This window comes from Megachile rotundata, chromosome 11 (assembly GCF_050947335.1).
Source record: "Megachile rotundata isolate GNS110a chromosome 11, iyMegRotu1, whole genome shotgun sequence".
Taxonomy (NCBI): domain Eukaryota; kingdom Metazoa; phylum Arthropoda; class Insecta; order Hymenoptera; family Megachilidae; genus Megachile; species Megachile rotundata.
The window spans coordinates 12714732-12742517 of record NC_134993.1 but is presented as its reverse complement, the minus strand read 5'-3'; the positions used below and the strand labels follow the sequence as shown (position 1 = coordinate 12742517).

The following is a 27786-nucleotide window of genomic DNA, read 5'->3' as shown; positions in this document are numbered from 1 at the left end:
GGTAAAATCAAAATTTTTCTTATTGTTATGCAAGGTTGTAAAATGTACGTGACGCCATCTTTTGGCGGGTAAACAAGTCAGTGGCATTTCAAGGGTTACCGACGCTTGCGTACGCAGTCCATACGAATAAATGCCTAACTTTCTGTACTATAATATTAAGCTTGAGAATGTTCTCTGCCTCGAATGTCACTCGGAGTGCAAAGGGTTAATGCTTTACTATATAATTCAGTAATTTAACGCTAAAATAGACTGTCATTGTATCGCGAGCTTATTCTCTAATTTTCTCCTCTTTTCTGTGTAAATCATATCTGCGCTTCTTTACACAAATGATTGTCAAAAATGAAACGATTTAATTGGTATAAATGCAAGAGATTGGAGAGACAAGATTAAATTTTAATTAAGGACCCTTTTATCGCCTGTTATTGAAAGGAGATATTACGTTACTGACATGGAGAACAAGACGCCACCTACGGCGCACCAAAATGGCGATTTGAATTTGACTGACTTTCGCGCCAGACGCGCAATCTTAAGAAACGCAATTTCTTTCTAGAAACTTCCATACATTGTCATCAAAGTAATAAATTGTCATCGAAGTACTAAATTATCATTCTAATGAATAAAAAAGCATGTCTTATAACTTTGTAATATGCTATATCTCAAAATCTTGGCTCTTATCACTCATTTATACCAATTAGCTGTCAACAGACGCCTTCATTGTCAAATCACAAATTGTACTTACCGTTCCGCCGAATTGCCACCGTACTGTCAGTATAATCAGCGTGTAATCCACGAACAGGTGAACTCCACGAAGAATACGTCTGCTCAATCACCAGGAAGTTTGTTATCAACCAGGTTGAGAAAACCAGTTTCGACGCAGCAGAGCAAGTCCTCGAACACTTTCACTAATCACCGAAAAAATCGTCCAACCGGTGGAGAACATTCTTCCGAAAGCGAAAAACACGGTAAGCGAACACACGATAACGTAAAGAATATATAAAGAGTTCATAAAAAGCACATAACGCGCACATAACGAACACATAATTGCACGATTCGCGAGTTAGTACTTCACCGCGTCCCGCCAAAAACAGACTGCGACGCGGACCACGCATTACGTCACAACTGCGGCATGCGCAGAACGCCTGCGCAGAAATTCAAAATTTAATCGTGAATATGTGTACATGTAAAAATAATTGTAGAATCGTGAAAATAAAAGTAATTGTAGAATCATGAAAGTAGGAATAATTGTAGAATCGTGAAAGTAAAAATAATTGTAGAATCGTGAAGTAAAAGTAATTGTAGAATTAAATACGTGAGCGGGTTCTTTCGCGACTTGTGACATGCGCAGAACGTCTGCGCAGAAATTCAAAGTTTAATCGTGAATATATGTCATGTAAAAATTATTGTAGAATCGTGAAAATAAAAGTAATTGTAGAATTATGAAAGTAGAAATAATTGTAGAATCGTTAAAGTAAAAATAATTGTGGAATCGTGAAGTAAAAATAATTGTAGAATTAAATACGCGAGTGGATTCTTTCGCGACTTGTGACATGCGCAGAACGTCTGCGCAGAAATTCAAAGTTGAATCGGCAATATGTGTACATGTAAAAAGAATTATAGAATCGTGAAAATGAAAGTAATTATAGAATTAAATACGTGAGTTAGAAAGTAATAAATACGTTATTGTTTCAGATGCTGTGGATAAAACGACAGAGACGGCGAAAGTAGAAAAAGAAATCGATCAAAGTAGTCGAGCGCAAGAGATCGCCGTGACATTGGCGGATCCACCACCGCAATCATCGACCACCGGTACACTGAACCTGTTAACTACTTCACCATCAAACTTCTTAATCTACTTAATCTAAAAATCACGTCACGAATCTCACGTTTGTTCACCAATCATCTGGGATATAATTTCATTGCAATTACCGACTTATACTTTCTTTCGTCCTTTCGCACCAGCCAATGGCTGCGTTCTTTAACTGACCCCTAATTCGTGCGTTCGCAAAATGAGAACTGCGATTACCATCAACAAACTAATCACATGAAGGCTAACCTATCTTTCGACGATTCTACTTCGACTTCACGATCTTTCTCATGCATCTGTGCTCAATAATTCCATCACTCTTCTTTTCAACCGTGTGTCTACTAATGCAGCTATAACTTCTAAGCATACCGACTTTTCTCCTGCATCTTTCTGGATGATTTTGTTCTTCACGCTGGATATTCACGCGTGGTGGTCTACATTCTTCCGATGGGTGTGTTAACGGTCTCCTCTTTTTCTGGATATCTATTTAAATAATCCGGTTACACGATCAGGTCGACCAGCATTAAGGAACGCCTTCAGGCGGAAGATAAGCACTACGATAGCCCCTAGATCAGACGCAACGACGACGACGAAGAGTTTTACCCCGGCTCTCAGAGGTCGGCCAAGGTCGAAGGATAAACCCGTACAGAACGCGACTACGAGACCTAGACGACCCCAGGTTATCGATTACGATTATTACGAGGACGAGGAGGAATCCGTGATCGGAAAGTCCACGTTGAACGGAAAGCTGTTCCTCACGAGCAAAGGCAGCATTCGATGCTTGGACCAAGGCAACTTCCCGCACCCGTACTCCTGCCGGAAGTTCATCACCTGCGCTAGAATGGTGAACGGTTTGGTGGTTGGAGCCGAGTACACCTGCCCTGACAAATTATCCTTCGATCCTGTCGGTGGTATTTGCAACTGGTCCGCCGGACTCGGCTGCAAGGATTAAATCAGTGTCTGGGAAATTTTAGCCATAATCGACGGAAACGGTGATATTATCGTTAAAAGTTGTTCGTGTAAATATGATAGTTATTGTATATAAATAGGTCTTAGTATACGTCGCATGCCTACGAGATAATTTATACGTTAATGTAATGTCGAGGAACGCGAGTAAGGTGTACTTTTTGACGAGTCTCTGAAATTCGATCGACCATTGTATCTGGAATAAAAGCATCAACTTTTAACCACACTGTTAGAAATTTTTATTTAAATATCCTTTTATATCGCCCATTCGACGCATATAAGTCGCTCGGTACTAAAATTTTTCTCTCATCTTTTTTTCGAGTTATTTATTTTTCCTCGTAACTTAATTTTACAGTGTTTTTCGCTTTTTTTTTTATTAAACCGATCGAGGAAGATGAACGGGTAGAGCTGTATAGTGCGATGCGAAATGATAGGGCGTTACATTGAATAGAATAAAATGATAATTACATGTATATACGATGAGAATGTAATACGAGTATAGTATGAGAAAAACCTTGTACAAATTTCATCATACGCGTACTCGTTTCAATTTATTACATTTCTGATATGTGTACGTGTGTGTGTGCTGGCTGTTTGTGTGCGTGTTTTTTTTTACGTTATTTTGTTTCTGTAAAAAGCCCAATTTTTTTTGCTCGTTTTGGTTAAAGATACGAGAAAAGTAAACTCGCAAACGCGTTAAGATGGATATTGAAAAAGCATTAAGTTCCAAGCGAAACCAAAAAAAAAGGTTCAGTATTTTCTCTTCCTCCGATTATTACATTTCACACACGAGCTTTTTATGACCTTAGAATAATGAATTGGACGACAATGATTCGACTAAATGGTTTTTAGGCTGCTTACACATGACACAGAGAATGGCAGCCGCTATTTGGAACAATTTTACATGACAGATCTTATATTACAGTTGGCCTTTCGTTTATATATCACTTCTCTCAAATATTTATAAAAATAAATACTTTGAAAAAGTGGTTTCGTTCACTAACCATAATTAATTATCGGAACAATAATAAATAATCATTTAATTCAAATAAATAAATAAATTTGCTTTCTTTAGCATCGTTTTCGCGTTATATACGATTGGCGAAGTATAAAGGCGGGCTTCTCGTTTAAAAATTCGTTGCGCCGCTTTTTTATAAAAAATATGAACGTTGCGTTCGATTTCGAGCGTAATATTTTCTGGATCCTTAGCGAGAAAGTCGATTCGTACGTGTATAAGGATGTCCAAAAATTCGTTTAGTATCGTTAATAATCTTAATTTATATATCATGAATTTTCGCGCGTCGCAGACATCGACTCGTACCTTACGTTTCAATCGAATCGAAAAAAAGAAAAAACCGCTGACCAGCAGGAAAATATTTAGCAACAATCGAGTGGTTCGATGACTTTGTTCGAAAAGTTCTTCAAAAAGAAACTGAATGTTAAAAAAGGAAACCTTTTTTCTAGACACGTAAGGCTACGACATCGATGTAAGCGACAGTTTCATACGCAATAAATTGTTCGATCGCATTTCAATTGTAATATTCGTTTTCGGCACAGTTTCGTTCTTTCCTTTTCTGAAACGCTCGCGAAAAGGAAATGTTTTTCTTTCTTATTGGTACTCGTGTGACTTCTCGAAAATGTTTATATACAATTAAAACGTTAACTTACTAATTATATAGGATTCATCGTAGACATAGGCAAGAAGCAAACGTTCTAGAAGAACTAGTCGGATTTGTGCTATTCTTTTAACGTTAAGGTATCTAAATTAGATATTTATTGTCACTGTACAGACTTATTTAAGTACGGATCACCGTTCTCGAACTCTAAAAGTTCGTTCTAGGAAATATCGGCATATCAAAGTTTATCGATGTGGCTCTCAGGTTCCTTCACGTTAAAACAATATCACGAATAAAAAATTGCTAACGCTCGTGACACGTATAAAGAGCTTACTGTTGCTTTCAAACGCTTCGAATATTGTACTGTCTTCATACTAAGCAACGTCGTGTTTGATATTCTTTAGATGCGTTAGAGTACCAAAAATGTAGAGCAAACATTTCAGATGTCACCAGATCTGTTTCATTGAAATTCGTCCACAAATTTTCTGAATTTTTGATATGTAACTTTACAGATCCGATTCACCGTACAGGGCGGTAGAGAAAGAACGATAATCTAATGCCCCGGGTATTCCGTTCGGTCCTTTGTAAGGAGGCATTCGTTGAATGCAGTATTCGGCTTGGTCGGGTGGCAATTCTCTCCTCAACTCGTCTGGCAATATGTACGGCTGTAAAATTAATTAGAAATTAAATTCACGAAACTTAATTATTTTAATTATCATCCATTCATCCAAACCTTGTCTCCGGCCAAAATACGGAAGCTGTCGATGACTTGTTCTGCCGTGTCGGTGTCCGTCGACTCGCGCGTCATAAAGTCCAAGAACGCGTCAAAGTGTACGTAACCAGAGTTATTTGGATCAACGATAGCCAAAATGCGTTGGAAGTCGATGTCACCTTGCCTGTCCTTTCCAATCGAGTAACCCAGAGAAACAAGGCAGGATTTGAATTCGTCGGGAGCTAATCTGCCCGTACGATTCTTGTCGAAGTGGTTGAAGCTGCTACGGAATTCGTTCAGTTGCTCTTGCGTAATACCCTACGTAAGACGTACCAAATATAAACACTCGATTCGAATCGTGTTGCGTGTTAACGCGTGATCAAATGTACCTTGGAGTCTCTGGTAAGAATTTGATTTTCAACTTCGTTAATGTTACGGTTTATCGAAGTCAGAAGCTGTTCCCAGCCGACTCGTAACGTCTCCATCGTGTACTGAGTGTATCGGTTCTCGAATATCATGCCTTCCTGGACAGCTTGGTGAATCTTCTCCAGTTCTTCAAGGTGAGCTTTGTATTGGTAGACCGCCTGCTCGTACTCCTTCAGACGGTGCAACTGATCTTCCAGTGTACCCTGAAGAAAAAAAATACGTTACAGTACGAGTTCTAGTTTATCAAGAATATTTCATTGGTTTATTCACCTGAAGACCAAGACCAATGGCTGTAACCGCGTCTAACTGACGCTCTATCCATGGCCCAACAGCGTTAGCCTTCTCAGCGAATTGTCGGCGAAGTAGTTCGTTGTCTATTCACTCGGTTAAGAAATTTCATAGTTCACATTTTATTTAAATTCGTCTATTAAAAAAAGGATACTCTGCTGTTTGCGAAGTTCCGCTTGCAATGTACCGTCACGTTGTGGCACGAGTTGCCTGACGTCGCTCCACTTCTTTGTGAGGTCCTATTAACAAACATTAAAATGTATAATAAGCTGAAACTATACGCAGTCTGAATTGTCTTTATGCGTTTACCAATGCGGTGAGGGTGGTATACGGATTCTCAAGACCACCAGGAATCTGGAACTGTTTAACAATGGATTCTACTTCGCGCACTAATCCTACGATCGCGTTGTACTCTTTATCGGCTTCTCCGAGAGTAGCCTTGAACGCGGCATGAGCATCCATCAATCCCTGAATCTCCTCCATCGTATGCACGATAAACATGTCGACCAGATCCTCCCGGGTTCCGTCCAACCAATTGTTGAATGGCTAAAAGATGATAAATTAAACATCGAAGGCGTTGATAACAGTAGACTAGAAATGAAACTCACAGCAGCTCGTTTGGCGAATTCCAGATGTAAGACATCGATCTTCTCGAGGATGCGCTCCGCTTCATCCAACGCTTGACGTCTGCGTTGAGTTAAGGTACCCAGACGATCCCACTGATCGCAGATTCGTTGGCATCTGGCGTTAACGGACGCGCTATCGTGATACTCCAAGGTGCTGAAAACGGACTCCCGTTAACATCTAGTAAAGACCGCGAATGTTTATCGATGTTATATCGAGTTTTTCGACGAGGATATTACTTGAGTTCCTGAGCGATAGCAGCTATCTGTTCCACGCGATCTTGATGAGCCGCAAGATCGGATTCGAAGGCCTCGTGTTTCTTCTTCAAGGCCTTCAGCTCGTTCAGTTTACACTGTCGGAAGTGCTGCGACGTAAGCATCTCTTCCTTTCCTGCGGTCCACTCCTCGTGAGCGTCGGCTTTGTGCTTGAACTTCTGAGCCAGATGCTCCAGACGTTCGAGACGCATCATTTCCGACAACAGCCATTCTTCGAACGATTTCTCAGCCAGCTCCAGACCTGCAATCAGTTCAAACGACCGTGACGATACTTAGCTAACATCGTTAAGTCTTTAGCTTTACCTTTCCACGCTTTGTTAATGTCGGAGACCATTTTGCCCTCCGTTGGCATGTAGGCAGGTCGATTGCTCAGTCTTAACTTCGTTTGTAGAGTGTTGAAGTTCGTTTCGAGTTTGGCCTTCTGCTCCACTCGTGGAGGCTTGTGCTTACGGCGATACGTTCGATACTCCTCCAGCTTCTTTTGACACCCGGCTAGGGAGTTATCGGTCTGACGACTAGCCAGCCAGGGCATAGTTCTCCGTATCCACTCCAGCAAATCGGAAGCCAAGCGCTCGTACTCTTCCATGAGCCTCTCATTCTCCTGGTTCACCTTCAGAACCTTGCAAATTCTATTCGCGGCTGTTTCTGCCTACAATGGAAAAGAAGTACGGTTATTCTTCCATAAAAAATAGTCGGTTTAGATGCACATTCATGATTGTTACAGCATTTGGACTGTTGGTCCGGTTAATCAAAAAGCAAAACACACACCTTCTGCGCACCGCTAAAGCAGTGGTAGTAGGAAGAAACGTAGGTCATCACAGCCCTCTCGTCAGGCTTTGCTGTGGTTCGCATATCTAGAAAAACACGTTCGAAGAAACTCAAACCATGCAGTGTTAGAATTGTGTTCACTGTATTCTCGATTTCCATCGAAATTGAGCGCAGTTAATCTAGCGATACACACATGAAGAAAACGACGCCCGATAATTGCGCGACTATCAAACGCTGTTAAGTGGTAAGCAAATTGACTCGATATTAGTGGAACATAAAACAGGTCTTGGTCATCAAAGTAAGGGAACACGCATTTCTTTACGCTGACCTGCTGAGCACCTTGGAACGCGTGGTAGTAGCAGGACACGTACGTCATGATTGCACGCTCGTCTGGCTTGGGTGTGTTGATCAAATCTATATGATATCAAGGGAACATTATATTAAGCATTTGTCGCACTTTTAAACAACGTATCCGTCTTAATTCCTAAAAGCTCTTCTCTTTGTACTATCGAGTTAGAAAGCCTATCCGTTCGACCGCGACACGTTAACTTCGGGGTTGACCACGATGCTTACCGTCGGGATCTAACATACGAGGAATGTCGAGATATTTCTCAGCAACGTCAAAGGCAGTGTTCAAATTCTCTAGAGGATTATCCTTGCTAAGTTTATTGTAATCGATGAGGTCGGGACGATGACGATGAATGAGAGCGCAAAACGCCAAGCCATCCTTGAACGACAGGTGGAAGTTCTGAACGTTCACGTTCTTGTACGGTGCTGTTTTACGTTGACACCACAGCAGGAGACCTTCCTTCGCTGTCATCTCCTCCACGGAGATGTCCTGAATGGCGAATCTCAGAATGATGGTCCAGATCATACCCAGTGTCATCTTCAGATTTCCATCCACGATTTCTGTCAAAAATTAAAATATATTAGTTTACGGATTTTTAAAAAATTTTTCGTAAAAAATTGTTTAGGTTATGTTTACCCTCTGCTCCTATGGACACCAGCTTCACGCCTTTGCTGGCGATGTAATCGAGGGCTTTGTTCACGTTCGCGATCTTGTGGAATCTCATTTTGCCTCTGTCCGGTTTTGGAAGCGTCTCTCCTGAAATCACCTCGAGCAGCAACATCAGCTTCAGCCCGTTTCTAAAGTCTTCCTCGATCGATTCGATGGCGGTCCCTGCTTTACGAAGATGCGAATTACACCATGCTGTGAATGTCTGAAAATATATCGGATTTAACGAGAATTGAAGATCGGTTCGTTGCTTAAAGATAACATTTACTCGTTATTCCGTTTTTGGCCAACGCCGGACGTCCTCCGCGGCATCTCGCGCGATCGATCGTCGATTAAATAACAGAAGAATGTTAAGAAGAATTTAAAACGGAGAATTGAGCTTGACTGCTGCTTAGCGTATATTTTAGTAGCGACCCCAATCCCTCCTGCTATATATATCTTCTGTCCTGGTTCTTAAATCGTGTTTCCTATTGCCCAGACCGAACGTTTTCAAACCTTCGATATCTCCAATATGCACGAAATTATGATCTTTCAGTCATCTATCACTTGGGGCGAATCTCAAAATTCGATCGAAAAATCTATTAGCAATAAGTCATGTGACCAGACACGTGACCGCGCATGCGCAGAGTTCATGGTTGTTAATAATTTAATAAATATGTATTGAATTTATAAATTATTGAAGAGATTAAATTAATTTATTCAATACCTAAAATATATACAGATTATCTTTCAAAGTAGTCATCTAAAAAAATTTGGAATAAAAAATTCCCGCCATTTTGATTGGAGTATTGTTATTTCTTCATATGAATTTTTTCTGAATGAAACTGTACATTGTTTTACACAAATCAACTCTGCAAAACATTCTACGTAAAAAAATACTAGTAAGATGTTTTAAAATCAACCTTGAATTCTTTATTTTTTATAAAATATTTTTTTTATAATATAACCTATACTTTTTTACATAGAATATACCATGGGATGTTTCTAAAAATATGTAGCTTTGTACATGAGAATACAGTTCCTTTTTAAAAAAATAATAGCTAAAAAATTTTGTTTTTATCCTTTAAAAAAAAACATTGTGATTTCCCCCCTAATAAATAGCAATTTACAGAATTTTTGAGAGGGAAAATCAGCACAAAATTGTGAGAAACGTATAGGAAAAAAATGGGAGAACAGGAATTTTTGGTTGAAAAGGAAAACTCGGAGAGGGAATGAGAGAAAAATATTGTCTGAAATTTAATACGGGTAGCGTGAAGCGCGACCGGCCAAAATTGGACATGAGCCACCTAAACTTCTACGAGCGCTCCTAAGATCTATTTGTAAAACATTGACTCCTCCCGCGCTGAGCGGCTAAGCATTTCGAAAACATTCTGATCCATTTCACTTTCGACCAGGACATTAAATCAGTTGTATCCTGAAACATCCTCCGCCATCGTCGAATTCCATTTCGTCGCGAACTATATTTAACGCCTTCCACGAACGATTAATCCTGCTCGTAATTCGACTGTGTTCACCGAACGCCGAGGAATTATTGTAGAACACGCGTCATATTAGAAAAAATCGTCGAACGGCACAAAACGAGCTCGGATTAATTTGCTGATAAAACGAACCGCGATCGCGTTTCATCCGAATTCTATTTCGAAGGCATAGACTTTTTATAGCGTCGTAACGTTCGAAGAAGCGATTATTTTTTTTCCGTTGTACCCCCTTTCTCCTTTCCCTCCATTTCGCGAAACGACAAAGCTGCGTTACGTAAAGCTTGTAACTGAAAAAAAAAAGAAATCGTGTTATGTAAACAAACGGTTTAGTTGCATAGAATAAGAACCGTGTTACGAGTCGCGGGCTCCTCTTTACTTACATTCGTGACTCATTAGCATCTTTTTATAAAGCGAACACGCGGCGATGACTTAACGGCACGATATAAACAAACGAGATTTGCAATCTCGATGGATCGATTACCGCGCTTCCGCGAACCATTGGAAAGTACACTTGTCCGAATGTGACATTTTTTTACTGTCACCTTAGCGCGGCACTGCTAAAAATAAATACAGTTAAACGTGCAACGAAACGGCCTAAATACGATGCACATAATTCACGTAACCCAAATTCTAAATATCTCGCGTACACGCCCGAACCAGTTTGCAAATTATATCTATTCTTAAAGTCTGGCATTGAATTTTCTTCTCTAGTTTTCTTTCTCTTGTACGTTCGTGAATCGATCAAGTGGACGACGAAAGGTTCGACGTTCGATACCTCGATACCGGTAGTCGATTCGATCCTGTCATGGCTTCCTTATTTACGTCAAAGAGTGGTAGCGGTACAGACCTAATTATGTGTCCTTCCATCTTTTCCAACTACCTTTGCTCTTTTGAGAAATGTTACTCGGCTTAAGGTCAAAATGCAGAATAAAATACGAGCCACGGTGACGAGGACCCAAAGAAATTGGCACAGTCTGCTCGAACACGTGACAGTCACCGGACAGAGAAGCCGTTGTACACAAATGCAACTCTTCCTTTGGCAAAGACAGGCAGCTACAAATTTTCAGATTCACAAGTTTCAAATTTCTACATTTTCCAATTCAATGTTAAAACTTTGTTGTCTTGTACGAAATGTAATTTTTTCTTCGATATTTCAGCAATTAGAGAATCGCATACTGCACTGCATTTGCAACAAAATGAAGGGTGAAGGGGCAGGTGTTTCGGACACCTCAGGCAGGTGACGATATCACGGATGGTTGATCGAACAGTACCGGTTGTGTCTAATAAAACGACGCGTGTACACCTTTCTTAAAGGCTAATCTACTCGTTGCGGTTTCGTTCCACATTCAACATATCTTTCACAAAACTTTTCCAAACTGTCTTAATTTTTACTCATTCAACAAAATATTGTTCCAACTATCAGTAATTATATATCTAATTATCGTATCATGAGAATTACTATATTTTGAGAATTCAAAAAATGTTTTATCGTATAAAATATTCTGTACCCCATTCGAACCACTGCGCATGCGCACGAGTCTACCAATCAAAACTCTCCAATCTCAGTCTATCTTAAACCACTCGCCTAATATTTCTTGCTGCGTTCTTTTAATTCCACGATAGAAAGAACGATAGGAAAAGTTGTTATTCTAGCATCGTTTTCATTACGTCGTTCAAGAGTAACGGCCGAAAATAAATGTGTAGACCGCACGTAACGGAAAACGTCGGCGGGCTATTTGCGGCCAGTAGTATCAACGAAGCAGACGGAAATGCTGAAAATTCATTCAAGAAACCCGAACGGTTACGCGGATATTCGCGGGTAATTATCGCGCGCGAGCGAGCGGCCTTTAAAACCGAATATAATAGCCGGCTGAAAATAGTGAATCGCGTGGGTGTCGGTTGCATTTTAACGAGGCGTAATCGCAATAAACAGACGGTGCGGACGCGTTCGCGCGTACCGTGAACTTATCATCGCATAACAATCGGCTTAGTGGATACGGGCATAGCGCGCGTGGGTCACCCGATTCCAATCTAAGATCTGGCGCACAGCCTAAACTCCTCAAAGGTTAACGATCTTCTCTCCTCGCGGGTCGACCAAGAAATCGAAGTCGTACGATCGATTCCTTTCCTCGACTCGCGGTTATGCGAATCGATCGAACTTGAACCCGTTAACCGACTTTACCCGCCACCAGAGTGATCGATATCAATTTTCTAAATTAGTCAAATCGTTTCCTATCAGCGAGTTTTTCGCTCTGGCCAACGAACCGCTCGAAACCAAGAAAGACGAACGGGACCGTCAAAGTCGCGTCGCGGTGATCAATTTTGAGTTGGCGAAATTTCAAATTTTTGTTAGATCTCTATCAAGGTTGGTATTTATAGGTTTTTTGGATCGCCGAGCACGCACAACTATGTTGCATTCTAAATCATCGTTCCAACGCGAAATTAGCTCACAATGTTAAGCGATTAGCATGAAATTTTTTCGGCAGATCACCGTCGCGATCGTGTAACGCTATAAGAAGGTCTCCGCGGCTCGTGAGTCGGCGAAAAATCGTGTGCACAATAGGGCGAGAGTAAGGTGATATCGTGAAAGGTTAAGCGGCCGGTTAAGGTTCGTGGAAGCGTAGTCGATCAGAGGAGGATGCGAGACCACCCCAACTCCCTATGATCGACGCGACTTTCGACCGCGTGCGTTATCTATATATATCGTCTATTTATACGATAACGTCGGGCGCGAGATGCGTACGAAACCGACGAGGAAAGCGTGAGTAACGAGTATGTACGTGCATCGACGTCTGTGAATCTTGCGCCGGGCGACGAGCCGTAACTAGAATCGAGCACCCAACGTCACCGCACCTAGACTGACCAACGACTATCGATAACGTTAGATAAGCGGTTAACTATAGCCTTCGACAAATTCTTCACGACGCACATTGTGCCGTATCTTGCCACGTTCTCCTTCTGGAACATCGTGGAAAACCGCTCGAATATCGTGGCTAAACACGCCTAACCTTTCGCGGCCCCGCTCCTACCGCGCTCTCGGGTGCGACGTTGTTCAATTGCGACATATGTGAACGCTCAAAAATTTCCTGCTCGAATTTTCGAATTCTATAATTCACAAATTTCTAAATTACTAAATTTCTGGATCTAGGGTATAAACACACGGATTTCCGGATCTAGAGACATTTGGACCTGGAGAATTCCGGGACTAGGGTATTAAAACATAGGGTATATATATCATATGTGAATACACTAGGTATGGAATTCCCTAGATCCCCAAATCCGATCCTGAATTCTTTAGGGTTTTAATACTATGAACCAAAAATTCCCTAGATCACGATTTCCCTTGACCTCAAATCCCCGAGATCTAAAACTCCCTAGACCCCAAAATTCACTAGGCTTCGAAATTCCCTATACTCCAAAATTCCCTATATTTCGAATTCCCCGTACCTCAAAATTCCCTAGACTTTAAATTCCCTAAATCTCAAATTCCTTAGATCTCAAAATTCCCTAGCTCTCGAATTCCCTAGATCTAAAATTCCCTAGAACCCAAAATTCACTAGGCTTCAAAATTCACTAAATTTCGAATTCCCCATACCTCAAAATTCCCTAGACCTTAAATTCCCTAAATCTCAAATTCCTTAGATCTCAAAATTCCCTAGCTCTCGAATTCCCTAGAACCCAAAATTCACTAGGCTTCAAAATTCCCTAAATTTCGAATTCCCCATACCTCAAAATTCCCTAGACCTTAAATTCCCTAAATCTCAAATTCCTTAGATCTCAAAATTCCCTAGCTCTCGAATTCCCTAAATCTCAAATTCCTTAGACCTCGAAATTTCCTAGCTTTCGAATTCCCTAGATCTAAAATTCCCTACGCCTCAAATTCCTTAGACCTAAAAATTCCCTAGCTCTCAAATTCTCTAGATATAAAATCCCCTAAATCTCAAATTCCCTAGATCTTAAATTTCCTAGACTTGAAATTCCCTAAATCTCAAATTTCCGAATCCTCAAATTCTGAACCCATAGAAAAATTTTGAAATTTTAAAAATCCCTAGAAATGAAAGTGGGGAATTTTCTTTTTTCTTAGAGAATCCAAATTTGTTCACGACTGTCCGATCGAACGTAAGCGATCGATGCTCGTTTCTTCTAGAAATCGATACCTAATACGAACGACGTGCAAAAAGCTTATAGCAGGTTTACAGGACAGCGACTGTACAAACTCTTTCGCGTCATTTTTTTTATGTCTGCGACTCGTCGCTGTTACAGCAACGACATCGATCACAGAGGATCGAGGAACGAAGATGTTCAGCCTCCGGCGCGTTTTCGCGCGAACGTCCAACAATCGCGACCCCTTTAGTAGACGGAAAAAATATCTATCGCCGTTCGCAGAATGTTTCGTACACGGTTCGAAGGCCGACCAAGCGACCGAGATTTTACGAGAAACTGTACAGTTAACTGTCCCGTACGAACTAACTGGCCAGCTTCGTTTTCCGTATAGCTATCATCCGTTCAACCTGATCATCTTCCGAGTGAATCATGGAAATACGGGAAACGGAAGGATGTGCGAAGAGACCGCGCAAATTCCTCCGTAACTGACTTTCTCGGTTTCTGTTAGTCGTGACTAATACCGTGATCAGAAGCAACGAGAAACAAAATATGTATTCGGAGAGGCCGAAGTTCCGTCGCGTTGTTACTTGGTATGTACGGTTGTTAGAACGCGAGGTAGGCGTTATCGGGTGTACTCGTAATGTATCGCTTTTTACGTTGGGATACGTGCCGATAAATCCACGGACACGATAAAGAGAAGCGACGACCGTCGATGGAAAGTTATGATATCTAAATACCGTTACGATAATCGTTTGTCGAAAATACGTCTTTAAGATTTAACACGAACTTTGAGATAATTATTAGCGATTGTTCGAAGCTCGAGTAACATCGACGAAATCGCAGTTCTCTGGAATGACTCAATGCTCGATTATTTTTGTCATAAAGTCTGAAAATACGATCTGAAGGGCTCCCGAGCACCGACGCGTGTAACCGAGTCGGAGTCGAGAGCCTTGAGTCCTTGCCAAAAATAAAGAAAACCGTTTTCAACGCGTACTTGAAGTTGTTCCACTTTATCAATTGACACCGCATTAATTTTCGCCCCTCTTGCCTCTCGGTCGATTCTTCTCGCGTGATCGTCGCTTCTCGTTGAAACAGCATCCCCCAGTGAAAACCGAAGCCCCTTTGTAACGAAGACAATGAGAAAATCGAACGTTCGAAAAGTTTGAAACGCGACGTAAGATCGATAACAAGACTGTCGTTTATCCTTCGACATAGCGCGAAACGTGTTTAACGGAAAACTATTCTACTCGTCGAACAATGTACACTGGTCCGTTTGCTTTGCAGCTTTTCGATCGAGACAACTTTGATCACGAGCTCGTTACAAAAGGGGTTAATGCTGAAAAACGTGACTGTTTACCAGTGAAGTTCACCCGGAAGAAATACCGATAATACTTTTCGTTGTAATCACGATTCCTTGTATGATGCATCGTTGCTTCGTAACGTCACTGTTGCTGATTTGAAAATCACGCGGCGCCTGGCGAGGAGGTTATGTAGATCGAAAAATCAACTGGACATATTCCCTTGTCAGTCGCAGAAACGTAACGGTTAACGTGGTTGCAACCGGTAACGATCTTCGTCGAATAACTCGATGCAACGAATAACGATTAACGAATGAACGGAACGGAGAGTAGTGACAGGAAAAATGATGTGGAAATAATATAAAAGCGAATAAAAACTCACCTTTTTCTGTTGTTTCTCCCAAGCCGGGTCCAAAAGACCTTCCCTTTCCCACTCCTCTTCCGGCTCCATGTATCCGTCCCCGTAAGCTTCCATGTCGTTCATCCTTCCTCGGATATCTCACGTTCCTTTAAACGCAAATAATTTCTATGTCACTCGAATACGGACGTGTGCGCGAATGATATCGAACAGGCACTCGGCTACGCTCTCGAAACGATCTCTCGATCGTGATCGAGTGGCGATACGTTCGTATTTTCTTTCCACTTGCCCCGTCACGACGAGAAACATAGTGATCTACTGTATCAACGAAACCAGAATAAAAAAATAAAGAAAAAAGGAAAGTGCGCGCGCGAGAAAAGAAACGGAATAACAGAGAGGAAAAAAATTGAGGGTAGTAGGGAAAAAAGAGAACAGTATGTGTCGAAAATAAAGAAAAAAAAAGAGAAAAAGGGCGTACGTTTTGTAATATGAAAACGTACCCGCTAAGTCCAGAAAACGTTCGGTTCGTGTCGTTCTTTCTCTCGCGCTGACCCCTCTGCCACGAGTCTGACACACGATTTGCTCGCCGGCGCACGAGCCTCCCCTCCCACGCTCTCTCCCTCACTCGATCCCTCTCTCTCGCTCTCTCTTTCTCTCTTTCCCGCTTTCGTTCTCACTCTAGCTTTCTTGTTCGTTCGCTCGTTCCTGTTGTTCCCTAATTCTGCCCGTACCGTTTATCCGACACCCCGTCGCACACCTAAAGATCTCGTTCCCATGCAACAGCTTCCGTGTCCAACCCCCGCGAATTGCGACGATCGCGTTCAACTATTTCGACTATGCGAGCGCGAGAATGGCGCGAATCGAAAGCTCCGTTCGATTATAATTGATAATTTATGACCGTTATAGTAATGGTTACATTTTCGACGATGTAAACAACCCATAAACGTAACAAAATTAAATCTTACCAAATATGAATTACAATCGAAACGTGCAACGAAAATTAATCGAATGAATTTAAATCTTAGCAATTACCCTTGCTATATTCCGCTTTACAGAAGACTTTCTTGTTAGGAATTTCGAGTGCTCGTAAAATGAATTAAAATCGGCTAAGAAGGAAATAGAATGAAAATGTCGTTCGAAACAAAGTTGCGAACAAATGAAACGAGTCCGTATAATTTGATAAATGTTTGAAACATTTATCTATTTCGAACAACGATGTTCGATCGCATACGTAACTTACGTACCCCGATACATCTGATGAAACTAACCTCCGTTCTTTTTTCAAACGCGAATCTCGCCCAGCAAGCAGCTCGGAGAATACGAAAATATCAAAAATAGTATCAAAGGCGACTAAGACACCCGATTCACCCACACACGATAAAAATAGTACGGTAATCCGTGTGAAATTCCCAAAACAACGAGGGTAACTCCATTCCTCCGAGACTTCACGGACATTCGGGCATAAACGTTTTATATCTAGAATGGCGACAATTCCATGAATAAAATTCGTTAGTTTTTACAATTTTCATTTTGTTATCCCATATTTGAAACATAAACAAATAGTCTTTTAGCATTGGAAAACTTATACATTGACGAACGTGTTTATACATTAATTTGTTAACTTAGTTAATTGTTGCTTAATTATATGTAAAATGAATTGATGATAAAATTCGAAATTATATATAATTGAAGCACTTTATTTGATATCAAAAGAAGGACATTGAAGATTGACGCTACTTTTAATTTATTTACAAATGATAATTATCAATAGTACAGTTAGTTTGCAAGTTTGTCGATGATGTCGCTAGAGACGATTGCGCTTTCATCTGGTCATTCTAATTACACTTATGTATTTACGTTTGTATACATATAGATGTAGACGGTGCACATGAATAACTCTGAAGTTTTAAGAAATGGGATACCTATGTTTACTATCATTTTCTACTAATTTTCTGTGAACACTTTCTAAATAATACAATTAAATGTTTGTTATAATTTATTGTCATATTTAAAACAGTATTGTGTGTTTGCCCTTAGAGATATTTTCTTCCTTAACAGCAGTATTTTATGAAGAATAACCTTTGTGAATTATGTGAAGTAATATTATTAGTTTTATTCTGAACAGTTTCTGTTTACTGCAAAAAGTCTTATAAATCGCTACCGAATACAATATTGAGGATAACCTTACCGGGAAAATGGCATCGTCGCTATCAGGTAAATTAAGTTTTCTGCAATTGAATCAATGTCTTTTTCTCTAAGTATATGTATTATTTTGATTGCTGACAGTTTTCTTTTCTTGTTGTAGCATATTGGGTAAAATTCTTTAAGGGTGCAGGATTTCCTCAGGATGTAGCCACGAAACATGCAGTTGTGTTTTCTAATAATCGTATTAAACCAGACATGTTGCCAGATTTAGATAAGCCTAGTCTCAAAGAAATGGGAATAACATTAATGGGAGATATGATTGCTATCTTGAGGTATGCAAAAAAAGTTGTCGAAGAAACAACCTGTGAAAAATTCCTTGTTGATACCGAAGATACATCTGGTATACCTAAACCAACAGTTAAAAAGGTGGTATCTAAAACATCTACAAAAGCAGTGACTTCTAAAATTAAACCTGAGACAGTAGTCACGAAAAAGATCCTAAAAACTCCTACTACTTCAGTAAAGAAAGCTTCATCTATTAAAAAATCAGTTTCTATACCTAGTGAAGCAGTTACAAGTCGTTCTAATCAAAAGAAACAAATTATTCTTAAAAGAAAATTGGAAGATGAAGATGAATTTGATGATAATGAACATAAATGGAGTGAATCAGTGAAGAAAGTAAAGTCTCTTGATACTAAAGATGACACAGTAGAGTATACTGTGATACTTCCAAAGGGATCAACTCCTAGAAGTCAACAAATTCTTAAAAAGTCTATAGAACAAAAACGAACTGTATTTGATAGGTTGGGTGATAGTTCTGTAACCAGTACTACAAACCCATCTGAGACATCACCAACTTTTAATATAACTGGACTAGGAAAAGATATTTTCAAAAGATCTGTAAGTGTTTTTAACCGACTAGGAGATAAAGATGCCAAAAAAGATAATGTAACTCAGACAGGAATATTGAAAAATGGTACAACTGGTACAGGAATATTAAAAACTAACACGAGAACTTCAATTATTACAACAAGCAAAATTGTACCAAAAAATGTGGGGACAATGCGAGCTGATCAAGAAGCAAGTAAAAAAATTATGTCAAATAATGTTAATCAATTAGTAAAAACAACGAAAAGGATTTCTTTTAACAATGCATCTTCAACTGACACAAGAACAATTACATCCAATGTTATGTCTGGAAAATTAGGTACACCCTTTTGCGCATTTGTGATCTCTTTTCAAGTCTTGTATGAAATTATATGATTATGTATAATCGTACGTGATTTTTTCAGCCTCGGAACGATTAACTTCTATACCGGCAAAGGCACGTTTAGGAGCGATTAGAACGAATGGTGCTAAGCAAGTAACATTTGACAGAATTGCAACAGTAGCTCATGTGAAGAAACCGGATGTTTTTAGTCGCCTTGGAATTTAAAAGACTATTTACATTAATTTTGCCTTTCTGTTATTAAAATAACATGTATGTTTGTGAGTAAGAATTCTTTGTACAAAGTTAAATAGTTTACTATGTAAAATGTAAAAGCAAAGAAACGATTAATTATTAAATCATGTTAAAAAGAAAAAGTATATACATACTATTGAAATACTTATGGATATCTCATAATAAATTATAACCAGATATTTATTTCAATTTCTTACAATGTAATAAACATTATAAACGTGCAATTTTATAATCACAACATGTATTATCTTTTTTTCGTGTATAAAAGTTATATTTCTAGTACTTTTTTGCAACAAATTTTGATACAAAATAGTTTATAATTTTAATAAGAAGTTACAAAATACTCGAGACAACGGAGTGGTACATAATTTTAATTCGCATAATTTTTAACTAATGCTACTATATACCAAAATAATTTATAACAAAAGATACAAAAAATAGTGTATGTATTAAAACAAGAATATATAATTGTATTAAAATAAAATCGTTACACTTCTTTTCCCCTAATAACTGTAAAAATATTTCATGTCTCTTTAAAATATAAATACTGAAAAAAAAGCATTTTATATGAATTTGTACATAAAATCTCTGGCATTGCAAGACCGCCTTTAACTAACAATACACAATGTCAAGACATTCTCCTAAAAATATAATATACAATGTATACTGATGCTTTAATTTTCTCAATTTAATTTCAATTACCACAAAATTTGATCAGTGGATGGAATGTTCCGCATTGGCAGGACTATCCTCGGAATGTAGCTGAAAATTAAATTATTGAAAACTCGAGAACTTTATTTCAACGACAAATTGTTTTCAGAAATATCAATATATTTATACTCAACCTGCTTATAATATTTTATAACGAATACAAATGAAGGGGGTGATCATGATTCCACACGCATTTCCAATAAGAATTAATTGTAATCGCTCCAAAATACTATGTAACAGCATCATTAAACAGCGTGTCAGGCATGCCAGACCTTGACTAGATAAAACAAACGAATCATAATGATTACAAAATTTCTCGCAATTTATAATGCAACAAATATATATGATTATGTGTAACAGTTAAAATTTTCATAATACTGACGCCCACCTTTATGTCCGATCCTTCCTAGCAAACTTCAATGCCAACATGGTATTATCCTGTAAAAAGTACATAATTACAGCTTCAGAGGAATAGAAGTGGTACAATTTTATGTCATGTACAAAGAACAACAAAAGTTTTTGTAAAACTACTCGAATCAGACACAATAAATGCTTAAAAAAAAATTCTTATTTTGTAAAATACCATCATTAAAAAATAGCAACAGTGTAACCCGAACTAAAATTATTTTGTACCATTACATATTACTAGATATAATTTCTAGAAATATAATCAGCATAAAAAATTTATTACTTATAAAATATATACACACATATATGCATATGCATATGTATGTACGTGTGCACATATAAGTATGCATATATATGTATATCATGTAATATGTACACACTAGTGTATATATTTTTATAAATATATTATATATATACTAATAACGCAACTTTCGTTCCATATGAAAAATAATTCTATCATGCTTCTTCATCAGGCAGGTCTAGTTGCTGATATACATCTTCTTGATAGACCTGAAAATATGGGTACATCTACTATTGCGTGTGATATAATCTTTCATATTATAGACAATGCCAGCAAGAAAGGGCAAAAATAATATATTACTTTCATCAATTATTTATACTCCACTGATCAAGAAAGTTCCAGAATCTTTGGTTTGGCCTCTTTTACAAGTACCTCGTCATTGAGCGAATTTGTAGCAATTACGATCAATTCCCCCTTCAGTTTGATCCCGAGTTTTTACTATTTAAATGACATATGGAACAAAACTCCAAAGATACTTTATCAGAATTGACATGTAGACAGATTCCAGTATTATCCAGAGTCTGAGATATTTCTTCTTCAGTGAAAAAATTAGAAGGGTCGTTTAAAGTATCCACCGTGTTCATGATTTCGTCACATTTAGGTAAATCTTCAAATATATCCATGTTGAATGTAGACAATTGATCAAAATCGATACCAATGGCTTCAGTATCTTTCTTTTCTTCTACATTCGATAAATCTGTTTGTGTAATTGGTAACAGACTATCTAATCCTTTTACATTATCTATATATCCATCTTCTGATACAGAACTTGCACTTGAAGGTATGGTATTCAGTACTTCCATATTCTGTGAGTTGTTCTTGGCATCAACTGCAGAATTTTTGGAAATGGTATAAGTATGATCACAGTCTAAAATCGATGAAGAGGTTTTATCAATATTCGAGTCCTTACATGTAAAGTGTCTCCTAGGATTAGTATAAGATTCATTGTTTTCATTTTCAGTTGTAGTATGTTCTATTAATGTGTCGTTATTGACATTCGTAATAAATATGTTGCTATTCTGTGCATTCAATATGTTTTCTTTGATATTTGTATAACATGTGCATTTATGCTGTATATCTGTTTCAGCTGAACATTCAGAAATGTGATTCGCATGCAGTGAATTCTTCTTTTGCGCATTAATTTTACGGAGACCATCATTAATAGTTTTGAGCAATGCCGTAATACTAGTGTTATTATTTAACACACTTTTCAGATAGGCAACTTCTCCATTCAGTCGTTTGATATCTATACTCTGTTTCTTTATAATGTTAACTAAATTTTTGTTTTCTTTTTGATAAAATGAAAGCTTATTTTCTATTTTTTCTAGATATGCTTTCTTCTTCAGTCTATTTTCACGAGCCATCAAAGCATTCCTATTCAGGCAAGGCCTTTTGGAAGGCCCTCGACCCCGCCTCCGTGGCTCCGTAACACCTTCATTCTCGGTTATGCCAGATTGTTGACTATTTCTTAATGATTCTCTCAGTCTTATCTTATACTTTGAATCGTACGCATCATCTTCTTCCGTCGAACTGTCCCATCTGATATTGTTTCTCCGCAGTTTCCCCGACATTGCTACAAATATTGATTAATGATAATCGTTATAATCGAACAACTGTTCTCTACAATAACAATTTTAGTATTAAAAACAATTTATACCTGTAATACTCGAGTAGAAATCGGTGTTTCGTTATCTCCGTAGCTAGAATATGCGCAACTTTTCCACCTAATTATAATTTCTTCGATATGTACGCATGAAGATAGACACTTCTTTCTAGATTTTGATGTCGTTTACACTAGCGCCATCACAGATGTACTACGAACCTACCCTGTAATAATATATACTTATAAATAAATTTCAAAAACTTCGTTTCTTATTAAACTTTAATTTAATCTCTTCTATCGTTATTAAACGTAAAATTTCTTCCCATAATATCTGTTTTTAGAATTGTTACGAATATTAAAAAATCGTTGACTGATAGAAACTGAATAGGAATTCTCAATTGTTCAGTGTAACTCATGGCTAAATTTTAGCTATAATTAAAAGAACGAGGGAGTTAAATAAAGTCGTAATAACGGAGAATCTGTTTTTCATTAAAGATGCAACTGGAAAATTGAAAACATGATGTTTTTAAAAAATACTAAAATAATTCCACTATGTGGGAAAAGAATTATTTTATCACAAAATAATTTATTAAAAATTCCAAAACGCAATGGTTACCTAGTACTGTAGGTATATTAGAAACTTGTTCAAAATATACATTATGTATTTCATCTTTTTTTTTGTAAATGGATAAATATCCTGTAATAATATTATTAATTAATAATGTATATTGATAATTGTCTTTAAATCTTATCTAAATTAAGTGTACCGGAGATAGGAGAAGATTTACCAGGAAAATATCCTTTATTGAAAGAAGATAAAACTCCAGAATTTAATACTATTACAATAGAAAAATGTGTGGCTGCAATTGGAAGGCAAGCACTAGAATTCGAAGAAACAATAAAAACATTAGGGAAAAAAATAGAGGGTAATTCAATCTTGTTTCGTATTATCATTTTTAGTAAAACCATTGAAATCATTTACCGTTAACAAAACTATATTTTAGGTGTTGATAATATTTCTCCAAATGATCTGTTCAAAAATGTAATAGATCCTATAGAAGATATAAGTGCATCTTTGACTAGCACATGGGGTATTGCAAAAGCGTTATATGTAGGAAATCAAAGTAAAATGCCAACACAATATTATATAAGTATTAACAATCGTGCTAGGAAAGCTTCCGCATTCAAATATGTTAGCAAACCAATTTATCGGGCATGTAAGAGTATTATAAATAACAAAGAAGCTAAATTGACAAATGAGCAAAGAAGAATTTTAATAAAATTCATATTAGAAGGAAAACTAAATGGATTAGAATTATCTGAAAAGGAGGAATTAAAGTTGTCAGATCTTATGGTGTTATTGTTTCGCCACATTAAGGAATACACCCAAAAATTAGAGGTAGGTCATTGTACATAAATTAGTTATTACTTCTAACTTAGAATCTTTTATAGGTAGCTATGAAGCAATATAATTTTACAATAAAAGATCCCCAAGTTGTGGCAGACATACCAGAAGATGTATTGAAACATATGGTAACAGATCCTGCACGGTACAAGGTTGGACCTTGGTCAATAAGCTTAGATTCTGTTATCTTGAGATCATTTATGGGTATGAAAGTGTAATGAATATACTATGAAAGTTGAAAATTTGCTTCTATCAAAATAATTGTTATTTCCCTTTGTGCACTAATTAGAATATTGTTCTGATCGTTCCATGAGATGGAAACTATGGGAAGCAAATCTTATTAAAGCATCCGTATTTCAAGATAAATTATTACAAACAAGCACACTAGTAGAAGAAATTCGTTCCAAAAGAATCCAACAGGCAAATATATTAGGATATAAATCATATGCTGATTTAAGCATGGAGTCTAAAATGGCTGCTAGTGTGGAAAATGTTTACAATGTATTAGACAATTTACGGGAAACAGGTAAAATTTTCTTAAATATTTGTAAGTCACTAACAGATAAATAACGTTTTCATTTTTTTCCACATAAGCATATCCTGCTCAGCAATATGAAATTAACACACTGAAAACATTTGCAAAGGAAAATGGCCTAAAAGAAACACTTCAACAATGGGATGTAGCATACTGGGGTAGAAAGCAGTTGCATAGTACATGCAAGTAATTAAGATATATGCTTTATAGTTATTGTGAAGGGTATGTGATAGTATTTGACTTCGACACTATTTTCAGATACAAGGAAGAAGATTTGAAAAATTATTTCCCTTTACCAAGAGTATTATCTGGGATATTTGGATTAATTGAATTTTTATTTAATGTAAAAATTGTTGAAAGCAAAAAGTCAGATGTTTGGCATAAAGATGTTCGATATTTTGATGCTTTTGATTTGAAACAATCAGACAGTGTTCCAATAGGTAGTTTTTATTTAGATCCATATGCAAGAGAAGATGAAAAAGTTCCAATATCCCAAAATGATGGTTATTTAGTAACAATGCAAAATAAGAGCAAAATAAGTGATACAAAACCACTGGCTGCACTAGTATTTAATTTTCAACCATCACTCGGTGATAGACCTTCTTTACTTTCACTCAGAGATCTGCAAACTCTTTTCCAAAAAGTAAATTTAACATATATGGAAATAATATTTAAGCCTGTATTTGTTTTATTTATATTATGCTGCATTATTTAGGTTGGTCACATGTTACAACATATACTGACAACAGTGGACTATGCTGAAGTAGCTGGACATTCATTTGTGGAATGGGATGCAGCATTTGTTTCTCAATATTTCTTTGAGCATTGGTATATTTGATATTCTCCTCCCTTTGAGATAACTGTTTTACATATACACCGATATAATATTTTTATTTATTATTAGGTTATATGAACCTTTTATTTTACAACAAATTTCTGGTCATCACAGTACGGGAGAACCGCTATCTACTGAAATGATCGAAACAGTTCAGAAAATAAGAACGCATTTAGCCGGTTATAATCTATGTCAAAGTCTATATCTTTCCAGATTCGATTTGGAATTATATTCTGGGTAAGACAAATTGTTACACATATCTATTAACAGTAATATCGAATAATTTGTTCTATAATTTGCAGATCCGAATTTTGGAATGATATAATGAAACGCTTATGGAGTAAACATTTTGTATTTCCAGCATTTAAAAATGATTGTTTCATCTGTTCTTTTGATTGCATTTTTAGTGGAGACTTTGCGGCTAACTATTTTAGGTAACATTTAATAATATAGATATTTGATGGTCTAAAATATCTTAAAAGCTTAAAAAATAATAATTTGTTTCAGTACTACTTGGTCAAAAATGCTTGCAGCTGACTTATATGGTGCTTTCAAAAATATACCTTCAGATAATAAGGAATTATTGAAGGAAGTTGGAAATAGATATCGTGAAACATTTTTAGCTGTTGGCGGCAGTTACTCTGCAAATGAAGTTTTTAGAAAGTTTAGAGGAAGAGACCCTTGCCCAAAAGCACTTTTGAAAAGTCTTGAATTGGATCAAAAAGCCAATATGTTAGAAACTCTAAATAAGCAAATACAAGAAAATGAAAAAAAATAACTTAATGAACAGTAAAATATAATTTATGTAAAAATTAATAACGAGCTGTTAGGTTTTTATTATAAAAGTTTTTAATAAAGAATTATTCATTTACCTTAAATTGTAAGAAATTTTGCACATTGAACATAAATGTAGATTATTCATTTTAATTTACTTTATTATTGTTTATAGTTATGATAGTATTACCACTTATAATTCGTAAAAAATACAGAATTTAAATTAGTAGATATTTAAAAAATCACGAAACAAACTTGTACATAATTTTTATACACTCGTGTACAACATGTTATTTTACAAAATACACGTATGTGTACATTAAAACTTGCACATAATGGAATTTATTTTACATATATGTACACATATACATGTACATATGCAACAGTTAATACTATTAATAATTACGGAATTAAAGTGACTATAATAATAGAAATAAAAAGTAAAGTTATTACTACCCAGTAACCACATGTACGATCCTTGACAGTAATGGTCTGTACTTGACGTGTCTTGTTGATCAATGATTCATCTGTTCTATCCATATGATTAGCTAAACCGTCAATTATTTCTGTGCACAAACAGAAAGAATTGAAATAGAATATTTGTCGTTTCTTAATTCATTAAAAACAGTTTAATTTACCATTCTGATGATCCACTTCATTGCTGATAGTTTGACCAATCTCCTTTTGCCTTGCAATAACTTTACATAATTCTTCTAAGCCTTTATCTTGCTCTGTGAAGGAATGATGTAAATTGTAAAAAACGTTGAATTAGATAAATAGGAATACTAAAGAATATAGCATATTGTACCTTGCAAAATTTTGTCTTGTCTAGTCATTAGATCATTAACAGATACTTCCGTATCTAAAGGTTTATCATCATCATCATCATCAGCTGCCCATGAAGTGGTACCTCCATCTGCAAAAACTGACCCACCTGATGTAAGTAAATTTGTACGTGAGTACATGTAATCATTGGTACGTGCATCATATAACTTCTGCAATTGCACATCTCTGCTTTCCAATATTTCTATTTGACGTATCCTTCGTTCTGCTTCTTCAACAGTTCTGTATATAATTATTAAGGGAAAGAATTTTATCAAAACAATTTTTATATCTGATCAATAAATAAAAGGATACATAGTTTTAGATCTTAACGCGCTATCTACTTTGGTTCTGAGCTGTTGCACTTCTCTATTATATTGTTTTAAACGAATTCGTATATTTGCAGATATACTTGCATATATTTGTGAAGTTTTTGGATGTTTGTTACGTTCAGTGAATTGTTCCATAATCTCTCTAAAGAGCTTTTCACAGGCATCATATTCGGTTAACCTGTTAAATAATTTAAAACATCAATTAAAAATGAACATGAATTTTTAAATGATCATAAAATTCGCTATTTTTACCAGGGATCACGGTCTTCAATATAAACGAGTGCCATGTTTATAATTTTAGTACAAATCTGTCATATAAGAAATATATTGAAATATGTTGACACTTTATTTAAATGTTTCTCTGTTGTGTCAACTTTTTAAACATGATTTGTCACAGTTTTGTTTCACGTAATCAACAACCTTGATGAAGTAATATGTTGAAATATATTATACTCATATTCGAACATTTTAAACATGACAGCTGTGTAGCACAACTTTAATCATAGGATGTTCATAGTACGAACAGAGTAATTTTCTCCATAATTTCAAATACACTGAAACATAGGTGCGTAAGCAACGTTAAGCAGGGTTTGATATGATACATACAAAATGTATGAACATTGTTCACTTCGATGAACGATTTATTGCTAAGAATGCAACGTGATCGTGCGTAAGCGCATGCGTCTGTAACGATAATTAAACAAAATTATGGAGGGGATTT

The 27786-nt window shown here is 36.9% G+C and overlaps 7 protein-coding genes across 21 annotated transcripts in view; 3 read left to right on the top strand and 4 right to left on the bottom strand.

The window, feature by feature from the left end:
• Positions 1-867, bottom strand: part of LOC100875215 (prohormone-1) — a 117826-nt gene extending 116959 nt beyond the window's left edge. For both annotated transcript variants that reach the window (XM_012298553.2, XM_076537631.1), the window contains exon 1: positions 740-867. The gene's annotated coding sequence lies outside the window, so the exon portion shown is untranslated. The remainder of the gene's footprint in view (positions 1-739) is intronic.
• The window catches only part of LOC100881881 (uncharacterized), a 30352-nt gene extending 27356 nt beyond the window's left edge, over positions 1-2996 (top strand). For both annotated transcript variants that reach the window (XM_076537593.1, XM_012298632.2), the window contains 3 exons: positions 797-962; positions 1690-1806; positions 2317-2996. In XM_076537593.1, coding sequence (XP_076393708.1) covers positions 797-962; positions 1690-1806; positions 2317-2756 — 723 coding nt within the window. In that variant the 3' untranslated portion in view covers positions 2757-2996. The remainder of the gene's footprint in view (positions 1-796; positions 963-1689; positions 1807-2316) is intronic.
• Actn (alpha actinin) lies at positions 2986-17206 on the bottom strand. 5 transcript variants are annotated; one of them, XM_076537605.1, is made up of 15 exons: positions 16233-16392; positions 15757-15881; positions 8465-8699; positions 8053-8388; positions 7804-7893; positions 7480-7565; positions 7015-7360; positions 6676-6952; positions 6421-6592; positions 6122-6358; positions 5967-6051; positions 5795-5898; positions 5488-5727; positions 5120-5416; positions 2986-5051 (listed from the first exon to the last, which is right to left on the bottom strand). In XM_076537605.1, the coding sequence occupies exons 2-15, from the start codon at positions 15856-15858 to the stop codon at positions 4893-4895; spliced, it is 2766 nt and encodes a 921-aa protein (XP_076393720.1). In that variant the 5' UTR covers positions 15859-15881; positions 16233-16392; the 3' UTR covers positions 2986-4892. The 5 variants fall into 5 exon arrangements, with proteins under 5 accessions (XP_076393720.1, XP_012154051.1, XP_076393716.1 ...); XM_012298661.2 differs by lacking the exons at positions 7480-7565; positions 16233-16392 and adding an exon at positions 17001-17206 and having other exon boundaries at positions 7808-7893; XM_076537601.1 differs by lacking the exon at positions 7480-7565 and having other exon boundaries at positions 7808-7893.
• Positions 17207-17577: 371 nt separating this feature from the next.
• LOC100874875 (uncharacterized protein C19orf47) lies at positions 17578-19389 on the top strand. The gene is made up of 3 exons (XM_003699212.3): positions 17578-17946; positions 18038-19084; positions 19170-19389. The coding sequence occupies exons 1-3, from the start codon at positions 17928-17930 to the stop codon at positions 19310-19312; spliced, it is 1209 nt and encodes a 402-aa protein (XP_003699260.2). The 5' UTR covers positions 17578-17927; the 3' UTR covers positions 19313-19389.
• Positions 19390-19768: 379 nt separating this feature from the next.
• LOC100874683 (uncharacterized) lies at positions 19769-22578 on the bottom strand. 7 transcript variants are annotated; one of them, XM_012298219.2, is made up of 6 exons: positions 22417-22578; positions 21060-22332; positions 20439-20986; positions 20185-20327; positions 20042-20101; positions 19769-19980 (listed from the first exon to the last, which is right to left on the bottom strand). In XM_012298219.2, exon 2 carries the CDS (start codon positions 22328-22330, stop codon positions 21176-21178), a length of 1155 nt encoding a protein of 384 aa, XP_012153609.2. In that variant the 5' UTR covers positions 22331-22332; positions 22417-22578; the 3' UTR covers positions 19769-19980; positions 20042-20101; positions 20185-20327; positions 20439-20986; positions 21060-21175. The 7 variants fall into 7 exon arrangements, with proteins under 7 accessions (XP_012153609.2, XP_012153622.2, XP_076393728.1 ...); XM_012298232.2 differs by having other exon boundaries at positions 19769-20101; positions 21060-21588; positions 21670-22332; XM_076537613.1 differs by having other exon boundaries at positions 19769-20101; positions 20439-20989.
• A 177-nt stretch (positions 22579-22755) lies between these two features.
• On the top strand, positions 22756-26015 carry LOC100884088 (uncharacterized). Of its 2 annotated transcripts, none has more exons than XM_076537606.1 (11): positions 22756-22986; positions 23125-23288; positions 23367-23765; positions 23819-23971; positions 24057-24293; positions 24362-24488; positions 24561-24945; positions 25018-25130; positions 25207-25374; positions 25440-25571; positions 25645-26015. In XM_076537606.1, exons 1-11 carry the CDS (start codon positions 22880-22882, stop codon positions 25913-25915), a joined length of 2256 nt encoding a protein of 751 aa, XP_076393721.1. In that variant the 5' UTR covers positions 22756-22879; the 3' UTR covers positions 25916-26015. The 2 variants fall into 2 exon arrangements, with proteins under 2 accessions (XP_076393721.1, XP_076393722.1); XM_076537607.1 differs by having other exon boundaries at positions 22769-22990.
• A 148-nt stretch (positions 26016-26163) lies between these two features.
• On the bottom strand, positions 26164-27699 carry Syx8 (syntaxin 8). Of its 2 annotated transcripts, none has more exons than XM_076537618.1 (5): positions 27318-27699; positions 27150-27243; positions 26720-26976; positions 26550-26642; positions 26164-26477 (listed from the first exon to the last, which is right to left on the bottom strand). In XM_076537618.1, the coding sequence occupies exons 2-5, from the start codon at positions 27230-27232 to the stop codon at positions 26314-26316; spliced, it is 597 nt and encodes a 198-aa protein (XP_076393733.1). In that variant the 5' UTR covers positions 27233-27243; positions 27318-27699; the 3' UTR covers positions 26164-26313. The 2 variants fall into 2 exon arrangements, with proteins under 2 accessions (XP_076393733.1, XP_003699256.1); XM_003699208.3 differs by having other exon boundaries at positions 27049-27243; positions 27318-27696.
• Between the last annotated feature and the right edge of the window lie 87 nt (positions 27700-27786).

Coding starts and splice junctions, on each gene's coding strand:
- Syx8 (XM_003699208.3), bottom strand. CDS start 27,352: ATGGCACTCGTTTATATTGAAGACCGTGATCCCTG. Junction 26,977..27,048: donor GCGTTAAGATCTAAAACTAT/GTATCCTTTTAT, acceptor AATTATATACAG/AACTGTTGAAGAAGCAGAAC. Junction 26,478..26,549: donor TGAAGTGGATCATCAGAATG/GTAAATTAAACT, acceptor GTTTGTGCACAG/AAATAATTGACGGTTTAGCT.
- LOC100884088 (XM_076537606.1), top strand. CDS start 22,880: ATGATGTTTTTAAAAAATACTAAAATAATTCCACTATGTGGGAAAAGA. Junction 23,972..24,056: donor TATCTTGAGATCATTTATGG/GTATGAAAGTGT, acceptor TGCACTAATTAG/AATATTGTTCTGATCGTTCC. Junction 24,489..24,560: donor CAGTTGCATAGTACATGCAA/GTAATTAAGATA, acceptor CACTATTTTCAG/ATACAAGGAAGAAGATTTGA.
- LOC100874875 (XM_003699212.3), top strand. Junction 19,085..19,169: donor TGTTATGTCTGGAAAATTAG/GTACACCCTTTT, acceptor TGATTTTTTCAG/CCTCGGAACGATTAACTTCT.
- Actn (XM_076537605.1), bottom strand. CDS start 15,858: ATGAACGACATGGAAGCTTACGGGGACGGATACATGGAGCCGGAAGAG. Junction 7,894..8,052: donor TCGTATGTTAGATCCCGACG/GTAAGCATCGTG, acceptor GATATCATATAG/ATTTGATCAACACACCCAAG. Junction 5,899..5,966: donor GGAACTTCGCAAACAGCAGA/GTATCCTTTTTT, acceptor CCGAGTGAATAG/ACAACGAACTACTTCGCCGA.
- LOC100874683 (XM_076537613.1), bottom strand. CDS start 22,330: ATGTCGGGGAAACTGCGGAGAAACAATATCAGATGGGACAGTTCGACG.